This window comes from Poecile atricapillus, chromosome 4, assembly GCF_030490865.1.
Source record: "Poecile atricapillus isolate bPoeAtr1 chromosome 4, bPoeAtr1.hap1, whole genome shotgun sequence".
Lineage (NCBI taxonomy): Eukaryota > Metazoa > Chordata > Aves > Passeriformes > Paridae > Poecile > Poecile atricapillus.
The window spans coordinates 51217233-51240110 of record NC_081252.1 but is presented as its reverse complement, the minus strand read 5'-3'; the positions used below and the strand labels follow the sequence as shown (position 1 = coordinate 51240110).

Below are 22878 nucleotides of genomic sequence, written 5' to 3'. Positions count from 1 at the left end.
TCTCACCATTAATTAACTTCAGGGATTAAGAACAACAATAGCAAAAAAAAAAAGAAAAAAAGTCACACTGAAAAAATAAGCATCCTCCTACCTATAGCCTCAAGATTGTACATAACCCATCAGAACAATTTATCAGACCCAATCTTTCTTCTGTAAGTCAGGAGTTTGGGGAACAGAGTGAGCCATCAGCCAGATTAATTGCTGTAGCTGTCTGTTCACCAAGGGCTGCCAAAGGATCTCCACTTTTCTCACACCCCATCACATAACTGTGCCCACAAATGACTAAAAGATAAGCATTTAATTCAGAGAAAATACATCTGAATCACACAAAAGCAGCATGCAGGTTGTCCACAAGACAACATTTCTCGGAAAACTTGCAAGGTGCATGCCAGTCACATAGCACCCAAGCAAGGAGAGGAGTGTGTGCCTCCGTGGCAGTGAAGAGCTTGACCCCCGAGTTCCCCCACTAGATGCTACAGCACTTGCTAAAGACAAGATGGCATTGAACTGTCTGCAGAAAAGAGGAAGAGAAATTGAGAGTTACAACCTACTTGTGACTGAGTTTGAAGAAATAATTCCATTCAAGTGGGCTTTTTTGGGTCTGACCTGATTTTTCCCAAGTTTCACACTCTTTTAACAAACAGCTGAGGTTGAAGCTCATGTTACCAGTGTTCAGGAGTCTATTTTTTGAAGACTACTTTTCAGTAGCATTCTTCATCTCCAAAACTGGGTAGGTCTTTAAAAATAAACTTCATAGGAATACAGTGAAAAGGAAATAGTACAGAAGCATAAAAATAGGAGTCCAATAACAAACTATAAATCATTCATTTCCATCACACATTGACTTGCAGCAACATTTCTGCTTATACTAACAAAAGTAGTTCAGAACATTCAGGGATAGGTTCATTCCTTCTAAACAGAAAGCATTTTAACTTTCTCCCAAAACAAAGAAATCACAGGTAACCATGGTTTAAGTCGCCCCTCTCGGCTTAGATGTATTTCAGTGCTATCCTGCCATGCCTGACAGAAAATCTGTCCAAGTCCCTTGTGAACTCAAGGCAGACCTCAAAAAAGCTTGGGTCCTGCTCCTGGGATATCTTCTGCAGACCTGCACTCCTCCTTATTGAAATGCATTAAGTTTGTATCAAGAAGTTAAAAACAAGAAGAAAGAGTTGAAATAGGGTAGGCAGGGGAAGGAGTATAAAAAAAAATATTGAAGATTACCATAGCTGAAGTCAAATCAGTGATAAAGGAACACAAACTGAATCTGCAGCTATTGCAGGCTTGCTCCTGCTACCCTCAGCCCAGTAAATTAGCTTGATGCCAGGATTTTTTTGTTGGAATTAACACAGTTCAGACTATCTCGCTAGCCCCTGAACTGCATTTAATGCTTACTTTAATCAATGTATTCATTAGTCACACCCATCATGTGGCTCCAAAAAAGTAAATATAATTACATAAGAGAATAATTCAGAAAAGCAGATAGCCCACATTTGCTACAGTTAAGATTTATTGGTTCTAGTGAAGAAATATATAATATGAAGTCATATATCCAAATGATTTGATCATAATAATAAATGATAGAAGTTGCCTTTGATCCAAGACAGCTATAAAAGTTGTTTTGACTGAAAAGAGAAAAATAACCCACCACTAAAAATTCTAATTAACATGAGTAGTATATGAACTCATTCAATATAGAAAACCCACTTTAATTCTATGGTCAGAAATTGGTCAAAGATACACCCATCAAAAAAAGAATTCTAATAACGTGCAATTTATCTTTACCAAAGTGTACTATTAATATGCCTAATTTCTAATATCATCAGATAGAAATATCTTCATATTTTATAGCTAATTCAGTGTCATAGCCCAACTTGCTCCCTCATAGAATCCTTCAAGGACAATCCCACCATGTTACTTGAGGGAAAAAAAAAAAATCAAATGCATGAAACTATCTAGTTAATAATGCAGAATCTCATAAAACAGCTCATAAAACAAAACACTAATTTAAATATTTATATATATATATTTTATATATATATTTATATACATATGTATAATGTCACCTTGTTTGTTTTCCTTAACAACCTCAAATGCTCTGTAATTTTTCAGGGGACATATACAGATGGCATCTCAATTGCAAAAAAAGCAGGCAGAGACACCTGTATGTATGCCATTTCAAGGTAGGCTAAAGTATAGGGGTAATAGGCTTAAGAAACAGGGATTAATTAGGGATCTAATTAATAATTAGGGATCTCCCCCCCTAATCAGTAGGATCAGAAGATCCAAAGCACTTTGCTAATGGTGAGATAGTCAACAGAAAGAACTGTAAGACTTAGATATTCAGGCGTCTTCTTTCCAATTTCTCAATTTCCTCGCTGAGGTAAGTGAAAATTTTTAATTTTGGGAGACTGGTAAATTTAGTATTACAGGCAAAGTCTGTTTGAAAAAAGTTTCAAAGTTAAAATACAACTTTCCCTTGAGCTCTGGCAATTGTACAGCTACCAACAGAATTTCTACCACACAAGTGCCAGAGCAGTACAGATTGTTTTAAAATACTAACTGGGTCAAGAAATCAAGCCTATCATTTATCTATTGAGAAAAAATGTGTAGATTTATGTTAAGAAACATTGCTTACAAATTATATTCCTACAAATTATATTCATACAGTCCAGATGTATGAATGTCCTATATTTTTTGTGCACTACAAACTCATCACCAATCTCAGTACCAAGAAAACTGAGATTTCATTGTCTTTAGTAAATCAGCACTGACTCGACAGTATTTGTGCAGAAGAAAAAGTCAGATTCATAATAAGGAATAAAGAGATAATATCATAATATAATTAATAATATAATATTATTATAATAATATAATAAACAATAAAAATAATAAAATACATATTAATAAGGAATAAAAAAAATTCTAGATTAGTCCTTATAAGCAAAATATAGCAAGGAGTATTTCACATGCCAGATTGGAAAGCAGGGTGTAACATCCATATTAGGTTCTAGAGCAGTGATCCTAGCTTCTGTTCTGCCCAGTAGGAGACCTGAAGTAATCCTCTAGCAGTAGAAAGGATTGCACAATAGTTAAGCCTTTATAACAGTAGCTGTGGGCTCACCTTGTACACCTGTCTTGGAAGGGAAAAGTCTCAAATCTTAGTATAGGCATAACTAGGGAGAACACCGTGGAAAAATATAAGAGTTCAAGGTACAATCAACACCATCAGTCATTTACATACTCATAACATTAATGTGTAACCCCTTGAGTAGATTGCTCCCTTGAGAGCTTTCAAAATCTCCCAGTCTGTGAGAATGCTCCCACATTTCTCCCAGCAGTATTAATTAAGCAGCGCAATAGAACTGTTCACATCTCATTTTATCTATCTTTCTAGTTGAAAGAAAATGTGTGTGTTCTGTTGCTGATGTTTTTTAAGAACAATAACAGTAATAGCAATCATACTAACAATAGGGGAAAAAATGAGAGAGAAAGGAATTTCTCCAAAACTTGTATAAATGGCTAAGCATTACCCACTACTAACTTAAAGCAATTCTTTCCATGAGTCAAAAGAGTTTTCTGAAGCCTCCATGAGAATAGGTTTTATTAAGCTACCTGAGAAAACTATGGTTTTTCCTATTGATTTAAATAAAATCTAATAAATAAACCTAGGATTAAACTGTTCTTAAGTAATTTATTTTCTTAGGCATGTAAATAAAACCTGTCACCAAAAGCAGTATTTACTTTCTCTGCTCGGGAGCAGCCAAGATACTCTACTAAACTTCATGCTGCACAGGCAAGAAGCTTAGCACAAGATCATAGCACTAATACCCCTGTGTACAAGGTGAACTACGTGCTACTACAAACATATTTCTTGTTCCTGCCTCTTATCAGCAGGTAATGGAGCGAAAAATAACAAACTCTTCAGGAGCATATCTATCCTTTTAAGCAGAAATGGGAGCTAACATAACATCATAGCCAGGAGATGGAAAACAGTATCTACAGTAGGAGAGCAAAGAAGAGGACGAAAAATGGAAGTGGGTGGACAGCAGCTGCGCAGCAATAGAAAATTGAAGGGGTGGGAAGGCAAAAATGAGAAGATGAATAGGGAAGGAGACAAACGAGATGTGAAAAGAGACAGAAGACAAAATTAACAAGAGTTAGTCTAAAACAGCACTTCTTAAATCCTGGCTCAGCCAAAGGAAATTACAAAGTCAGCCTGACAGGAAGAGTAAGTAAATTACAACACTGCTGTCAGCGTCTCACTTCTTGAGTGGTGTTGCCAAGAGTCAGTCACGGCAGGGAAGTACTGGCCCACTGCGTGCCTGGGACAGGTGCTGCAACAACTTTGTTTGCTATGTGTCTCATGAATAGATGCTTCAGAAAGTAAGTACCATTTAGTGGGAATGGGAAAAGTGAGGAAAGGGTAATCACCAGGGAGCTCAGCTGGAAATGAGATCACAGAATCGCTGATCACAGGATCGCTGATCACAGAATCGTTAGGTTGGAAGAGACCTACAAGATCGAGCCTTTATTAGCTAGTCCACACACTGAAACAGCTCCCACACAAGTCACACTTAATCCAAAGCATTAGGAAAGCAAGAAAGAATTTTGTTAAACAGAGCCCCAAAATCTTACCAGGAATTGAGGTGAACTACTGTGCAAAGATACACAAATTACATAAAAATTATATCTGTGGTAGCCAAAAAGCTTCCATCCAACATTCTTTGAAAATTCCTGAAATTGTAACACAAAGGGAGAAAACTCTTGATAGGCAACACATGCAATGCTAGGAGAACTGTGATGTTAGGGAAGTGCTCCAAGGTACAGCTGCAATGCCTTTAACATTTTAATTCATTAAAGACATTAGCCACATAAGATAACATGATGCCCTTATAATCTGCTATATCTTGGCCTGTATAATCAGTCCATACAGAACTAATGTGGAAAAGGAAACTAAGTTTCCTCAAGATTCCCATCCTAACTGACCTTCACCAAAACACAAATAAACATAGAAGATACTGCACATAGGGATGGACATAATCACCACCTCTCCCCGAGTTTATTCAATAACAAAAATAGTAATTATATGGTGTTTTACAGGTTTTTATAGTTGAATATAGTGCAGTATTAGCCTTCCACTAATCTGATGTACAACACATCATTATCTCAAAGGGAACCTGGAAGGAAGCTAAAGTCCAATTTTTACCGAGAAACATTTAAAAAATGCAGAAAATGTTTGCATAAACTGAAAACATACCGTGAATGTCTCTTCTGTACTTCTTTTTCTTTGTACTGGAGCAACTGGAAATTCAAGAAGGGACTTTACCGTCTTCCTTTTGGCTTTTTCCATTTGAATGTTAGTAAAATAGTTGACAGCAGCAAACTCAATAAGAGCAGAGAACACAAAGGCAAAGCAAACCGCTATGAACCAGTCCATGGCAGTAGCATAGGATACTTTCGGCAGTGAATGTCTTGCACTGATGCTCAGCGTCGTCATTGTCAACACTGTGGTTATTCCTTCAAAAAAATAAAGTAAAAGAACTGTTGAATCCAAGTAAAATAAAGCAAGAACTGGCAAGCAGCTTCGAACAAAGAATTTTAAATCACTTGTGAGTCCTTCTCTGCTGCTTCTGAATACTGCATTAGATCTAAGTCATGGCAAGTATCACATATCCATGAGCAGCTAAGCCCACAAGTAGTTAACCACTTTTTGAAGGAGGCACAGAAAACCATGATTTCAGCAGATTATCTACAGCTCACATGAAGAAAACACAGAAGCCTTCATTTCATATTCACATCAAGTTCAGAAGGATTTTTTACAAGTTATTTTCTAAACATTTGAATAAGATTTAAATTGTTAAATTGGGGATTACTCCTCAGACTGCAGCAAAAACATGACTTTTCTAGTAAATGGTTCTGAATGCCACCTATTATTCTGCATCTGTGTGTCTGATCACAGTAGTAATCCAGGAGCCATTAAGTCATGACAAGTTCTTTTGGTGCTAAGGAAGAATATTATCTTAAAAACTCTGATAGTTAAGAAAAAAGCAGGTTTCTTTACAGCCTTCTGCTACTAAGCAGCCAATGAAATTTAATTAGAATCTCATCTTCTGAAAGAAGAACTTTAATTAAAAAGTATGCAAGCATGAACACTGAACTCAAAAGATGGCCACTTCATGGTAGTACTTCAAATGTAAACATATGCTGTATAAAAACAAATGAATGGGGTCTTATTTACTTTTTTCATCCAAAATATCCCATATCATACAAATGTAAAACCCCAAGTATGTAGTGAACACTGCATAAGTCCTAGCATGATAACCTCAATGGTGAGTGACTACAAACAGAGATGTCCTTACTCTTATGAAAAGAACACTATAGCCATTTCAATTCAAGATGTGATTCTTATGCTCAGAAGAATCTAAACTCATTAAGAATATGTTTTTCAACAGATTCCTCACATCCCTATTTGCTAAATGATGATATTCTATCAAGGTAATATAATAAATACAAGCTTCACCTACACACTGCCATACAAAGAACTGGTCACAATGAAATCAATACTTCGTACTGAAGAAGAAAAATGAAAAAAAGAGTAATGGCCAGGTCATGAAAGCTCAAAGGATTTCACAGAATTTTCAGGAGGATAAAAAATACAGATACTAGCTTACAAAACCTTCTTCAGTGGGAAGGTGTTGAAAACCGCACTACTGAAAATGTTTAAGTCTGAGGAAATAAAAAAAATTATGGAACGTTGTTTGGGTTTTGTTTTTTTCCCCTGGAGGAGACCCACCTCTGTTTATCTTTCCTAAGGACCTGAGTGGACCTTTGTCCACTTCAAGCAAAAGTTTTGTCCAAATTGTTTCTAAAAATGTTTGTCTAATAGATGTAAAAATAGGGTAAAGTGAAATAAATGACCAAACATTAACCAAAAACAAGGAGGGGATGGTAGTCTGTGACAATATTAGTTTACTGACAGTCTTTATCAGATTTTTCCCTATTAAATCATTATCCTGAAAGACTTGGAGTTGCCAGTACAACTGCCCCTATCACTCTTGCCAGCATCTAGCAGTCTATAGAAAGGCTTGTAGTAGAACATTCACTTCCTGCTTTAGGCTGCTTTTAAATTTCTTTTATCCTATTTCTTTGTTAGGAAACTTATTTCCATTTAGATTCTTGCACTTTGTCTTCCACTGAAGACTTTCTGTTATTTTCACTGTGCCATCTCATTCAAGCTGTATTTTGAAGAGAGCAATTTTAATGTTTTGTGATCATTTTCCTTTTGTAATTCACTTTCATGATGGCAGTGGTAGAAAGGAAAGAAAGGCACTAAATATGAAATTACAGTAACAGAATCTAAGCCTTACTCATACCAAGCTTCCACTGATGAGACAGACACCTCATAACAAGACATTGCAACTTCTCAGGCACTCCAAATCAATTTATTTTACAAGTATTCTATAAACCCTGTGTTCAAGTACTTCCACTACTGTCCACTGGAGGATAAATCTCATCTGGATATAGACAAAGGACTTGAGTGTATTACTCAGAGCCTGGTCTTTCCAGTTTGCTCCCTCAAGCAGGTAGAATCCCTAGAGCTGAGCAGCCATTAGCTACAGGTGACCATGCCACCCATCTGGTTATATATTCCAAGTTTCTCTTCAGATTCCAAGGATTCCCATAACATTCTTCATACATCAATAGCAAAAATTCCCTCTGAATTTAAAGTATTCCCTTGTTTCTGCAATAGCATGAAGTATACCCGAAGGCATTAAAAAGAACTATTCTAGTGAGAGTTATTAAAAGAGCAAGTACAACAAATAGTAAAAAAAAAAGGAAATAATTACCAAATACAGTCCTAGCAGGAACGGATTCCTTATTTATCCAAAATGAAACTTGAGAGAGGATCACGGTCATAATGCACGGGATATAGGTCTGAATCATAAAATAACCCATTTTCCTTCTGAGGTGGAAATAAACTGTCATAACAATATATTCACCTAAAAAAAAAAAAAAAAAGAAAATATTTCTGTGTATAAAATTTGTGTTGCAGAAGAGCTGTTTCAGACTCTCAAGAAGGATTGTTTAAGGTGATGATTATTCATATAACTTAACGTGCAGTAAGATATCTTCTTTAGAACAAGAATGAATGAAGGGTTTTTAAAAAAATCCTAGAAACAGTAGGTCCTTACAAGGAAGTTGACATCAAAAATACTATAATACAACTAATACTGGATTACATTTTACAGTATAAGCATGATTTTAAAAATCCTTTTGACAGCTGTTGAAGAAGAGAATCCCAAGACACAATTTATCTACCTACCACAGTATCCATAAAATTGTGGTACCTACCTTCTGAATAAAACAATAAGAACAATGATTACACATCAAATGTTAAGCAAGCATGTCAACTTTTTGCCGGGTTTATGAGTCAGCCCCGCTATGATAATGAAGAAAATGCAACAATCATTAAGAAGAATTAAAAATGCTCCAAATTTATCTAAAATGTTATAATTTATATTAAGCAAAGAGACCAAAAAAGCACTTTTACCATAAACTCAATAAACTGTCTAAATAAAGCACTACCGAATGAGCCTTTTGGGACAGTAAGGACTTTTTTTGTTAACTCATAATAATCTATATGCTGAGAAGTAAATCTCTAGTGAATTACAAAATGCCATTTTATCTTTGAGTAAAACATCCATAGAGCAATACATCAAATATATTTGTTTTATTGGTTTCATTTTGACTATCTCACAACACCCAAACCTGCTGATGCTTAGAAAATGATTCCAAATTTTAAAAATATTTTGGGAATATGCTTGTTTATCACCACACTGCTCATCAGTGATACTTCACTCATTTTGGATGCCTGTAGTTGCCATTTGCCTTATTTCTTACAGCACAAATCAGCAGAAGTATCTATTGTGACTAACGTATTTGTGCCTACCCTTTTCTGACTAGAGGGTTTTTATGGTTTTAATAACCCATTCTGTATGCTGTACTTCTATCCTGAGCTGTTTGCACCACCAAACAAAGGAAGTCTTTTGCACATAATGTGGATACAGTGCTGAGAAATTACTTCCTCACCCAGGCATCCTCTTGACTCTTCAAACTGCATTTTAAGCAGTGATTAAATGCTCATTTTGTCCCTTGGAGTAATGATCTCATTCTAGCTTTCTGAAAGACTGTCGCAATCTACTGTAATGAATCTGCAAATGTAAAACTCAAGGACAGAAACCTAATTCAGACTTACACTCTCAGCCCTTAATACATACCCTATGACATTCAGTAGAATTGAACTTACAGGAAGAAAAAGAAAAAAAAATTATTTGAGCAATGATACAGGCTAATTTTACCTCAAAAGTTGATTTTAACTGACAAGATTCCTACCTGTGATGGATTTAATAGTTTCAGAGGATACCGTATGCCCAAGCAGGTCATACTGAACTAAACTGGAAGACTCCTCAGGAACTTCCACTGACTTCTCAGGTCCTTTTGTCCAGGTATAAATCATTTCACTCTTTGGATAAGCATCTACAACACAGCATCAGTTTGCATAAATAGGAAACTTTTTCTCATGCCTTACTAAGAACCCAAGCCAAACTACTGAAACCAAACAGTAAAACACCCATGAACCACTTCAGAAGATACCCTTCACATTAAGTTACCACTGAAAAGCCACCCTCAGAGTAGAATAAATAAGAGCTGAGGTTATATGTCAAGTGTCACACATAAATTCACTTCACATATGAATGTGAAGACTAAACCCAAACCCCTTCTGGATCAGCCCTTATTGGTCATGCAAAGTTATCTTTATTTTAACAATTTCTAACTAAAATTTTACTATTAAAATATACTAATATATGAAAAAAAAAAAAAAAGAAAGAAAATAAAGAAAAGAGTATGTACAAGGAGGATATATTTTGAAGACTGGGTGCACATTACTTTACAGAAAAGAATGATTATACTAAAAACGACAATATTTTAAACTTCTGTTTAAAATATTTGCCAGAAACCGAGGTCTGTAAAAAATTCACAATGGCCCCAAAATAAGCACATACAAAGAAACATTTTACATTTAATGCAAAAGACATATCTTAGGGCTAGCATTCAATCCCTACACAGTCCAAACTCCTGTTAAAATTGAATCAAATCAGTCTTACATTTGAAGAGGCTACACATTTTATTTCAAGTTTCACTGTGGGAAATATCAGACTAGTGTTCAGCGCAATTCCTGCTGAGTGGTGATTCTGTCTGAAGAGCTATGACTGTGGAGGAGCTCCCACTATCAAAGCACCCCTACCATACAGCTGATACCAAAGACAAATCTTGCAGCACCTGGTCTTCACCAATGAAAAATCAGAGCAGTGTCTTTCATAGCTCTGTTCAGGTTGACTACGGAGCTATATAAGCTATGTTTATGCAGTGGAAAATCTCTGAATGCTCTCCAGCCATTTCTGACTTCAGAGCTCTGGGGTCAAAGGAAACAGATTAATGTCCAGACAACAGAGGGTCTAAAGCAGAGAAGTCAGTGACCACGAAGGCTTAAAATAATAACAAGAGAGTTAATGGAATTCCCCAACCATCTCCAGGGAGTCTCAGAGATCTCTGCTTTGGATTCACATCAGGGAATCACAACTACCTTTTCTTGTTTGTTATGCAGATATCCCAAACAGTTCCCTCTATCTGAAGTTTTCACATTTTTCAAAAACCTGCATCTGACTTCAAAGCAGAAAAGGAAAGTCATATGCACTAAGATTTTTCTCACCAGTTAAAAAGTTATTTATCTAGTCTTAACTTGCCATGCAGACTCCTCTTACAGGCCAGAAGACAGACAATTACACCTGGAGGTCAAATCTCTACATGTAACCTACACCTCTTTCTTAAGATGCCAGTGTGCTTCCACGAGCTGTAGAGAAAGTCAGCTAACCTTCTTCCCCAGGTGTCTTTTACCTGGCTATTTTAAGTTGTCTTCTCCAGAGAATCTCTCACTTTACTGAGCATCCAATTCCTCCCCAAGTACCAAGAAAAACTTTGTATTTCAAGCAACTGTGTATCCAGAACAGTGGGGTTTAACATAATAGCTGAATCACCACCTGCTTTTTAGTTATCTAGGTTTAATTTTTGAAGTCCTAAATTGAAGTCCCAAGGAGCTTAACAGGAGTTTTGTCTGCATAGGGATTGCATATCAAGACACAGCTGTATAAATTCAGATAGTCTAGTAACTGCTCAAAATTTAATTCTACTATTTAAATTCTGTAGTTACAAGAAATTTCATAATTGTAACTTACAACTCCCAAATTTGAGAGGACAAGCATGACCATCCATGGGAAAATCCACTAATCTCATGGGACACTCTGCACTTATTGTAAGCCTATAATGGAACAAATTAAATAGTCTCTGGTTGCCATTTTGTCTAGGCAGTGCAACTTTTGCATACAGTAATTGAAAGAAGTCAAACAAACACATCAGATACCTCATTGTGTACAGGATGGTGCCGTTTCTCATTATTCTGAAGAGTTTATTTGGGGCTGTCATATTATGTGCAACAGACTTTTTCCCATTCCTGAAGAAAGTATCAGGAGTCCATACCTTCGAAACCATCAAGTTGTTAAGTCTTAAAATTTCAATAGGGCCATCATATTTTAATCTTTTATCTACCCATGTCTGACGAAAGAAGACATCCATTGTATATTCCTGTTTTAAATTGCAGAAAAACAAAGATCACATTTGCATGTGTGTTTCCTGTAAAAGAAGAAATCCCTCAGGAGCAAAGAAATCATTAGAAAAGAAAATCCTAAGTCCACTACACAAACATCTTTCCACCAATTAAAGTGTCTTGTGTACTTCTTAATAGCTTAATTTCTTACATTAGTCATATCAATAAACCGCTACGTATTTAATCATTAAGGAATAATTAACCTAATTAGGTTGCAGGAAGCAGGCAACTGAATTTGAAGTCAAGCATATAACTGGAAACAAAATGATCTTTGTCAATTGTCAACAGATTTTTAAAAAAAAGATATACAAAGATCGGCTGCTGCTGGCTAAATTGAAAATACCAGGACAAATGATTAGTTCCACCTTAAAGTTAGGAAAGAAAACCTAACTTCATCTCACAGAAAGTAAGCTTTTAACTGAGGAAAGCTAAGTAAGTCCTTTGCCAAGCCCACAAAACAGGGATAATAAATTATATAGAGATTTGCATATATATACATTTTTTTTAAAGTATGTAACTATCCCGTTAACTTCCTCAGAAAAGCCACTCAGATGCTCCAAAGAAACATGCAAACAACTGCAGAACTGCAGGCACAGGCACATCATGAGAAATCACATGTGAATGAATGGATGAAGGAATGCATTTCTCATCTCGGGAAGCTAAAGCATTTCACAAAAAAACTATCATGTGGCATTGAAAAATGTCACATGGAAGGCTTTAAGTCCTTTCTAAGTTATAGTTTTGATTTTGTTGTTAAGCCAAACAATGTTTTCTGACTTCACTTCAAATTCTTCTGTATAATGTTTCCATTGAAATTACTTTTAAGGCCATATCTATTTGCGTTGGCAAGGAGGCATGTCTACTAGTGTAATGCATTTTAGGATTATATCTGTCTTCTTTTCCATGACTGTATCCTCCACTGTGATTTATAGTTAATCCATGAAAAGTGTCTCCTCTAGTGTCATTTCTTGCTGGCAACTTCATATCTCATAAGTAGCAGTTTCTGTTATTAGCCTCTACCTGACAGATTTTGTAACATAAGATTTCAAACATTTTCATTACAAAATGAAAATGGGTAAAAAAAGCAACTAAAAAGACTATCATCCCCTGTACTGAGACCATAGTACACATCACTGTTGCAGCAAGTTTTATGAGTGCAGCCACATTCAGATTACATTGGGTCACTAATGGATACATTAAGCAAAGGGTATTCCAGAAACAATTCCTGTATCCCTAAATAGCCTCCTAAATCATCCCTAACGAAGAAAGAGGAAATAGCGGCTGTACACTCTCCTTTTGCAAGTTCCTTACCTATCTTCAGTCCATGTTCTCACTTCTGCCTATATATATGCTCCAATATAAATAATAACTTCCTGTGAAAATGAAACCTGAGAAATGCCATGCAGCCCTCACTGTAGATTTGAGGCACATATTCCTAGATTTCCTTGGGATCACATTCCTGTCCCCCTTGCCACTCTGATAAGCATCATTCTGCACATGATAACCAATGAAGGGGTAAGATGCATTTTAACATGAGACTCCTGTCACGAATGTAGCTCTTGAAAAAATACCTTGCTATCACATAGCTTTCCACACAATAGAAATAAATCAGGTGCAACACAAAGTGAACAACAGCACTATATGGGAAGAAAATTACTACCCTGAAACTGCTTTTGCCATGAAGTTCAGTTCAGCACATATGGCTGTGTTATTTCCATGGGATTTCTTGGATATGTTATAAAAAAGATCAACTGCTGTATGATTTAAGTGTATATCATCGCATTTTAGAAGTTGATAAGAGTTTTGCTGGATTTGACCTTGAAACCAAAAACCATTCAGGCACAAATAACAGAACAGGCAAATGTAATATTTCTCCTCTGTCACGATTTCATGCATGTCACTTGGACATTTAATTTCTGCAGATACTTATGAAAACTCTTAGCAGACAAACGTTTGCTGAAAGTGATGTTTAAAGGAGCACAACAATCAGCAAAGGGCATTCATCTGAAATGAAAACGTCAACAAGTGTTTTTGAAGTGATGTCATTATTATTGACCTGAGAATAGCACAAGTTTCAGAAACTAAAAGCAATTTCAAAGGTATTACACATTTTCCCCACAGTAGACTTACTTAGACACTCCCTGCAAAGCTGGATTCTGCCTCTGTGCCGTGAAAATCTGTTTTAAACCCTATGAAGTGAATTTCTTAAGCCAGCCAAAACCCACTGAAAGTGTGACCAGAATCAGGCCTTATGTATCTAATTATAACCTGTAAATTAAGCTGTTACTAATCTTGCCTAATTTGCATGATTGACAGAACAGTACAGATGAAGCATCCACTCCTACTGCAGCTAATGGTTTCTCAGAACCAGGAAATGGCATTTTAATCCCAGAGATACATACCATTTCTACATCAGAAACAGGTCCAAAACTGGTGACATATATATCTGTTTTGACTTCAGTAACAGGACCTAATGTATGAAAAGGAAGTGAGCAAGAAAATTTGAATTTTGCAGGTCAACAATTCCCATAAATGATCCTGGTGTTTGAACAGTTACCGCTTTCAGGGTTCTGTGGATGAGCAAGAGCAAAATGCAAACAGAGGTCAATTCAGATAAGTCTCAAGTAAGAGGCACTGCTCAATTACCTTTACCACATAAGTAAATCAAAAGCAGCATTTCCATGCAAATCGCCATTCAGAAAACCAGTGTTGACTCGAGGGCAAAGAAAACTGATGCCAAAAAATTAAAAGGCTCACTAAAAACAACATTCAACTCAACAACAAGCACTGAATCCAGGAAATCCGCATTCCTCAAAGCATTTATTACTCCTATATGGACCTACTGGTAATAATTGCACTATAGACATTAGCACACCATGCACTGAGCAATTTATTATTTCAAGATCAAGAACTGCATCCATTTCCTGAGATGTACTTAAGTACATTTAACAATACTAATATCCAAAATGAAAGTTGGAGGTCTAAGTATTTTTGAGGGTTTGACCCAAGATCCACATTCTGCTACAATGCCTGTCTTGAAAGAACCAATGATACTTAGGACACTGTCAAAAGCAGTGCACTGAGCAGAGGTTTTGCACTCTCACAGCTGCGTACGGCAAGTCAACCACCAGAGAAAGCAGTTTCATTTTAATCTATTATTTCCTTTACCACCTTGAAATTTTAGATGGGCATTCACTCTTCAGCACGCTCTACGTTTCCCCTTAAATCAAAGAATACACACACTAATTTCACTGCGATTTAGGTCTCTTCCTGATGTAAAAGTCTAGAAAGACGCTAATCATTATCAGCTGTTATGATGATTTTGTGATCAAAGTATTAGCTAACAGTTTAATTCAGGTAATTAACTCACATCATAAGTTTAAAAAAAGAAAGCTGCTGAAAGTCTTACCAAACAGTATCTGTTTAAAAAAACATGCATGATCTACAAATTCACAACCAGCTTGTAAACCCCTACAACTCAAATTACTAAAGAGGGTAAGTGGCTCAAGTCTGATAATTCAGGTTTTATCATAATATTTGCAATGTAAAAATGAAAGGAGGAAAGACTCAACAGAGTTAGCAGCAGAAGAATATGTCCTACTTGAAAAGAAAAAAAAAAAAATCAAAAAATCATTCTTCACAGATGTCACTTTGAATCAAATGGTAAAAGATAAAAAAAGAAGTAAGCAATGGGAAAACAGGGAACCTGAACTTCTTGCACCTAGAGCAAGTCTCAAGCTGTGAACAAAAAGTAAAAGAAAACCATGTGAAATTGTTTTACTACAAAATTTGCTAATTATTTAGAGAAGAAAAGCTAAGAATTTTTCATTTAAATGTTAAAAATTACTTTGCTGGAAGCTAAGTTTCACAGAAGGGCATTTTTTCAAAATAACTCTAAAGAAATTTCACTGTACAGCAGTAGGTAGCTCAGAGGTCCCTGTAAAGTTGCATAGTTTGGCGTGTCTGTCTCACAGAGGTTCTAAGAAGAAACCCCCAAGTTCCAGATAACACACCTGCACACCATGCCATTTGTTTTACAATGGCTTACTCTCTAAACATGTCAAATGAAAGCTGCTCCCTTTTCTACAAATAACAAAGCGTTCATCAGTCAGGGAAATCCGTGAGTGTTTAGATGACTCGTTTTACTAACAACGTAGTCCAATGACATTTCCTGAATCTATTTATTTATGGAGAGCAGAAGAGCTCCGAGAGATTGGAAGTGAAGACATTTATCTACAGTACTAGAAAATAGGAGAGAAAAGCCCAGTCATACTTGCATGTAGAAATAGAAGATATTCAATTACTACTGATCTCCCATAAGTGCACTATTAAAATTTATCCAGGGTTTATTTAAATTCATAAACATTTATTTCACTTAAACTTGAAGTATTTCTGGAATCAGTCCTACAGAAATGGAAAAATTCATTTTCCCACATAGCTTTAATAAGAAAATAACAGGAATTAGTCTTTGTTACTCAGTAATAAGAGAATACTGAATACTGCACTCAGTTCTTTCAAGAATCCCTTTCAGGAACTGAGTTCAATATTCAGTATTCCCTTTTTACTGAGTAACAGACACAAGTCCCCAAATTCCTTTCAGGAACTGCTTTACTTGTTAGTTCTAAGAAACTAAATAGGAATAGTCCTTCAATAAACCCCAAACCTTTGTTTTTCCTCTGATGATATACTCTTTCCTTTAGCTCACAGAACACTGTAACTTTCCAATCATACCAAACTGAGCAAAGGGACAGATTTTCCCACAGGCATGGGCTGTTTCTTCTCAGACATTGAATTCCTTTGTTTTATTAAATGATTACAGCTTCATGGGCAATAGGCACTGAGAGGGTTTCGCAACTTTGTTTTTTGGAGCTTCTCAGAAAGATGGGGAAAGCTAAGATCAAGGAGCTAATCTCCAAATCAGCAAGCCTATGACTTAATGCTATTAGAAACACTATAGCAGCAGCACAAGACAAAAACTGTGTTTGAGTTCACTCTCCAGTAACTGCTGCTCTCTTCTCAAATATTTATTAGTATGACCCATGAGAAAGAAGGAAGCAGGCACTGTCAGCCAATTCTGAGGCCACAAAATGGTGTTTACTTTTGGTTGCTTGTCCAACGTGATGGCAGAAGGGTGACAAAAGAGATGCTAAAATCACATTTTATTCCACTATAAAATGCCAGATGAATGCGGATCTAGAAATACTTTAGACATCGTAACAGTTTATCCAGCTAGTACAGACATACAAATCCTTGCTTTGCAGCCAAAACCTTGGTCAAACAGTTCAGTGTCTGGTAGGAGCAAAGACAGTGAAGCTGATTATCTCCTTAATGCTTTCTCTCCAATCGCAGCCCTTTCATGCACCACGTCTTCCACTTACATTGCCCTTAACAGTTGTGAAATGACAAATCTTGGATTTTCTAGCACGTCCCAGTACTTAATGCCAACCCAGGAGTATCTATGGCGACACCAATACCTATCTCTTATTCTTCTTGTTCTAGAAGAAAACATAGCTGGTAACAATAGCGGGGGTATAAATAGTGAGTCATGCTACTGCTTCTTTTTTAAACTATTATTAATCGTGGGAATTCCTGTCAACGAGGAGGTGATCTGTAGTCACCTAACCTACTTTTACTGGTGATTTAAGCAGCCCTCCAAAACGAATGTGTTGCACCACTTAATCAACTCAGGCTCCGCAAGCAGGAGATCCTATTAGAATCCTTAATGCTCTATTGCTGGCAATAAAATGCAGTGAGTTGTAAGAAGGCCAATTAACTTTAAATATGACCATTTAGGCTTACCCCTCAGTGGATCTTCACAAAGTATCTATCCACCATAAATCTTCAGGAATGCTGAAGAACTATTTATATCATACTGGTGTATATTTTTATGTCAATGAAATAGGAGGAGAGTCCTACACACTGCAGTGGGAACAGTTAAGTCTGAATCACTGCTTGCAAGATAATATACTTTAAAGAAGCTCAGGCAGGATTAAAAGCAACCCCTGCAAAAAGCCAGAATAGTTCAGTGTTACAGATGTTACATGTGGGCTGAAGAAGTGATGCCAGGCCCTAACCCTGGGAAGAAGAACATAAAAGAGCTCTCCCATGCATTTTATGTCAACATATGGGTTGAACTGCAGCACAGCTCCCAGTGAAAGACTTCGGGCTCCATTATCCCTGCGTCTCCATAGGCAACTGTCACTGCAGAGATCTCCGCTGTATGTAAACACTCAAATCCTGCACAGGCTTTCTGGATATTGCAAATTTTGCTATCAAGGGTCCCACAACTAATCAGAAACATTAACAAACAAGTCTGTACAAAGGTTTCAATGTACAATTTAAATGCTGTGCAGTTACTGGTGCTATTATGAGATCAATCTCAGGATATATAAACCACATAAAATCATATTACACCAGTTCCTACAGCTACCTTTAAAAAAAAAAAAAAGTAGTCACTACAGATTTTTTTTGTAATATAACTACATGTGAAAGATTTGGTGTTTTCTCTTTCCAAATTCTTTCTGCCTGAATAGGGTTGACATTTTTTAAGTGAGGGAAAAAAAGGCAAAAACCAAAAAAACCATCATATGAAACATGTTCTCTTGTTTCATTCTATCAGAAAGAACAGCTAGGGACACCTGCTATATGTAAGAATTCTGTTCAGAAGCCAGAACTAGGTAGGGCATTTTTAAAAAATTAATGCAGAATTCAAACACATGGGCTACATCCTCTACCAAAAGATAATACAACAAACACTACAGCACACAACAACCTTTGTCTCCACGTATGTTCATCTATCAGCATGTCTGAACTCCAAAAGGGAAAAGTATATCTCCAGAAATTAGAAGATTACTGCTTCTTTACCTATTTATCAGCAAAACATCTCTGCTGAGATAAGCCAATAAGCCCAATACTGGTGCCAGTTTTCATGATGTGGACACCTGTCTACTAAGAACTGGACTAAGAATATCAGCTAATTTTATACAGATCACTGAACAACAGACAGATGGTAATGACTTCAAGCATTACTAACCAAGGCCAAATTCAAATCTGTCACCTACAGGTATCTAACACCATATCCTGTTAAGCTTTGAGTCATCAACTTTCACCAGCTGAGAAAGAATGGACAACTGCCGGAAAAAAAAAAAAAATGACCCACTTCACTTTTCAATGCTCACTTCAAGTCCATTTGCAATCTAAATAGTAAAAACAAATTATAATATCTATTATGCTGAGCAATGGAACCTTTAAGGTATGCTTGAGTTCCTATAAGAGCAAATAATCATGTAGATATTTTTATTTTCTCTAAAAAGAGAAAATTGCCTTTGCTCTTCAAATGTATTCTGTGTTTATTTTCTGACTAAAGTCCTGCATAGACAGGAAATGAAACTCTTCAGAAATGCTGTTCATCAGCTGAACAACACACAGACTAGAGGGGCAGAGAATCCTTCTCTTACCCTTCCTAGGGGAGACAATGGCCAATATATTTAATTCCACCAAGTACTCAGCTGCACTTCCACAGTTACAAGATCATGATAAAGACTACAAAAGGAGGAAGAAAAGAAAAAGGAAAATGAATTAACACAGTCCTATTCCTGCTATTCAGGAGTCAGCAGTGGATGCGACAATTTCCAAAGAAAAAGCCACAGAGCTAACACCAATAGTTGATAGTAAGACTCAAGACTTATGCCAGGTTCTACCTCACACAAATGAACAGAATTCAGGAAGGGAGAGGGCTCCAGCTTTCACCAGCTGATGGGCAACCACACCACAGTGCACCAAGCAACAGGCTGTGGGCAATGCCGCAGCTCGTGGTCAGTGGGTTTCACAGCCAACCTAAGAACCTTGGGCAGGAGGCAAGTCACACACAGCCTTCCTTCTTTGGTCTGGCCTTACAACAGGCCATTAAAAGAGACACCTGTGAAATGCACAATTCATTAAAATTTACAGACACATGGTCTTGCCACCCCCATCAGCTTCAGTCTCCTTATTCCTTCTTACATCCCTAAGTCCAGGTTTAAGTGTGATTAGTTACTGTATCATGACAATTTCAAAGCCATCATTACATTTCTTAAAGTTACCATCCAATACAGGTTTGAATGAGCTCCTGCAGGCCTTTGCTAATGTCAAGAGTCACTCTCAGGTAAAGTCTGAAACGATGCAAGGGTTTAAAGTGGCAAATCAGACTTAGGCCTTTTAATTCAAGTGAATAATGCTCCTTTCAAAGACTTTAGACTTCTACTGTCAGTTTGAAATGAATCACCAGAAAAATAATAAGGTGATTTTCAGAGAAAATACAACTTGTGTAACTTTCTATAGTTTTTTCTTCATGTAATGCACAAAATTTTAAAAGCAGATGAAAACTGTAGACAGGGTTTAGCTAGAAATGCTTCTACTTCAAACTTTTATCACTGAATCAAAATAGTACTCTGGTAGTACTCTCGAAATTTTCCAACAGACGATGACTTTAATTAATGACACTACAAGCAGCTTCTGTAAAAACACTGTTTTTATAGAGTAGTTTTGACCAGGAAATCTACTTGGATTATAAACTACATGCCAAAATTCAGGATAATGGTATAACAGAGCATACAGTATAGAGGATGAACTAACTTCTTTTCCATCACACTATTTTCAAACATCATACAGCATTACTTTACTCATTAGTCCCTAAATACCTTCCATCTACTCAAATTCAAAACTCTAATGCATTTAAAGTCTTCCTGACAGCACTTACAGGGTTTTTTTCTTTCCTACATGAAACTGCCCATTCTGCTTTACTTCATTCAATTTCTAAGTGACATTTCTTTGCTTCTCTCTTTAGATTCTCCCCTTGCCCCAACTTAATGGGAACTTTCACTTAAATGGTCTTTAGTAACCTTTTTATTAGACCCTTCTGGTCTTGTTTTTCACACTACCAAACCTCACAGTGCCTAGTAAGGTGACAGCAACTTTTTAGATTTATTAAAGTCGTTTAATAAAGTGAACTTATAATGCAGTGTGTGAATCCAATGACATGGGGAAACTTCATTCTGCTATTAACCCTCAACATATGCCATGCTCCTGTGTAAGTACCACCAAGAAAAGCTTCCATGTACTCCACTGGGGTTCACAACTCTCCCAGGAGACCACATCCACATTTGTAAGCATGCTGAGGCAATTTAAGTTCTCCTCCATAACTACCAAAAATTGTGCAAATTAATGATAGTATGGAGAATTTTGATCCAGTTGTAGGAAATTTCCGAAATCAAACATTTTCTACTTTGCTCTGCATGTGAATTATCTTCATGTATTTTTATTTGTGGTAACACTGGAACATGCCAGCAAAATTCAGAATTTGGCTACCTCCCCAAGTCTGATTTTAAACATAATTTGTGCCAGAATTAGAAATATTTTCATCAATTTGAAGTTTAAATCAGCATCAGCTAGTCTTCTGTGAGGCCTTTTGTTCTTAAAATAAAACCTTCATTTCATTTCAGGCCCTCTGAAAACTAGATGGTGAATCAGCTTCAAGAAGAAAACAAAAATAAGTATTCTGCTGCTCATCAGAAAGTCCCATCTCCTCTGACATTTTGTTTGCAATGTTATAAACTAGCGAGTGACCCACTTTCAAGATACAAATCCCATTTCTGATAAAGATTTATCAGAAAAAAATCCCAAAATATAAGTAAAAGTTGACTTATATTCTCTGTTTCAATAATCTGTAGTTATTACTCTGAGCAATGTCAAAAAGTGAGATTTGATCAATTACAGAAATTTCTTTGGTTGGTTTTGCTGCTTGATTTTTTTTTTAATCACAAGTTGTTTTTCTCAAATCAGGTGTAGATAATTTTCACTGTAAGGAGCTAGGGAGGCATGCATCATTTTTAAAACAGATCATTTTCCCCCCATGTGTTACTTAAAAGTTCAAAACTCAAAGATGAGTGGTTAAATTCAAACCACAGAGATTGTTATAAGGAAGGAACAAAATAATGTTCATTTTGTGAAATACTGACCCATAGGTGTTTTCCCAGGCTCAAATCTGAGTTTTTTCGTCCCTCTCTCATTTACTTCAATATTGCCAATGTGAAAGCTCAAGAAGATACAATGAACTTTTTCTCCTTGACTGCATTTTGCTGAAAGTCTGCCACACTTTCAGGGGAAAAATACCTCCTCTTGCAAAATATCTTGCAAAGGACAACTGTATTAAAATAAAAATCACCATATATTACATATTTAGTAGTTGTTTAATTTTGGAAATCTGATAATGCTCATAAAGCATCTTTGCTAGATGACTAATTAGTTGGCATTCAACCTAAAATGATGCCAAACTTAGCACATCTCTTGTACGCGTGCAGAAGTGTCTGTAACCTCTCCACAAAGACTAAATTGCAAAAGACTATCAGTTCCCAATGACTCCTCCGGGTGTTAATAAATTTAGCTTCCTTCTCACTTAAATGTGTAAGCTAACTTAAGAAGGCCTCATTTATTCCACACACTCAATAAGAGTGGTCCAAGGATGCCAGGTGTTGTCCTTTAACAGTCATGATCATGCATGTGAGAGCACTGCATATGGCATGTGGGGAATGTGGTGGCATACATGTCAGTGTGGATGGATCACATGTATGGAGAAGGTACTTTCAGAGGAGGAAGAAAGTATTTCGCAACATAAACCTACGCAAGGATCTCATTCAATCCTGTATTGGAAGCAGCCTATAAAAATCTCGTTACAGCTTTGAGCATCATTAGAAGGTCTGTAGCATTTATTTATAAATATTTTTAATATAATTTTTACTTTCAAATTTGCATTTTTAATATCTTCATTCCAGATTACAAAATAAACTTTTATTTTTGCCTGGATCTTAGTGATTTTTGATTCCAAGCCCCTACACCAAAACATCTGAATCTTAAAGAACAACAAGTCCAGCTACTTCTTCAGATCACAAAACTGCATCTTAACAGCCTGGAGAAAGGAAGAGGCCCAAAACCCCCACACGCAGAACACAGGTGAAGGGAAATTTAAAACTCCGCCACGTCCAATTCCTATACAGCAATTAAGTCTACTACTTCCAAATCAAAGCCGGAATTTCAGCAACTGTGGTAAAGAACTGGCACCTGAGCTCTGATTTTCCCTAACTAGTGGAACAGAATCCATCAGACCTAAACTCCTAGGC

The 22878-nt window shown here is 36.4% G+C and overlaps 1 protein-coding gene across 2 annotated transcripts in view; it reads right to left on the bottom strand.

The window, feature by feature from the left end:
* Positions 1-22878, bottom strand: part of GABRA4 (gamma-aminobutyric acid type A receptor subunit alpha4) — a 35290-nt gene that overhangs the window by 11674 nt on the left and 738 nt on the right. For both annotated transcript variants that reach the window (XM_058838027.1, XM_058838026.1), the window contains exons 3-8: positions 14128-14195; positions 11483-11703; positions 11298-11380; positions 9397-9540; positions 7851-8003; positions 5281-5520 (exon numbers count right to left, since the gene is read on the bottom strand). In XM_058838027.1, coding sequence (XP_058694010.1) covers positions 5281-5520; positions 7851-8003; positions 9397-9540; positions 11298-11380; positions 11483-11703; positions 14128-14195 — 909 coding nt within the window. The remainder of the gene's footprint in view (positions 1-5280; positions 5521-7850; positions 8004-9396; positions 9541-11297; positions 11381-11482; positions 11704-14127; positions 14196-22878) is intronic.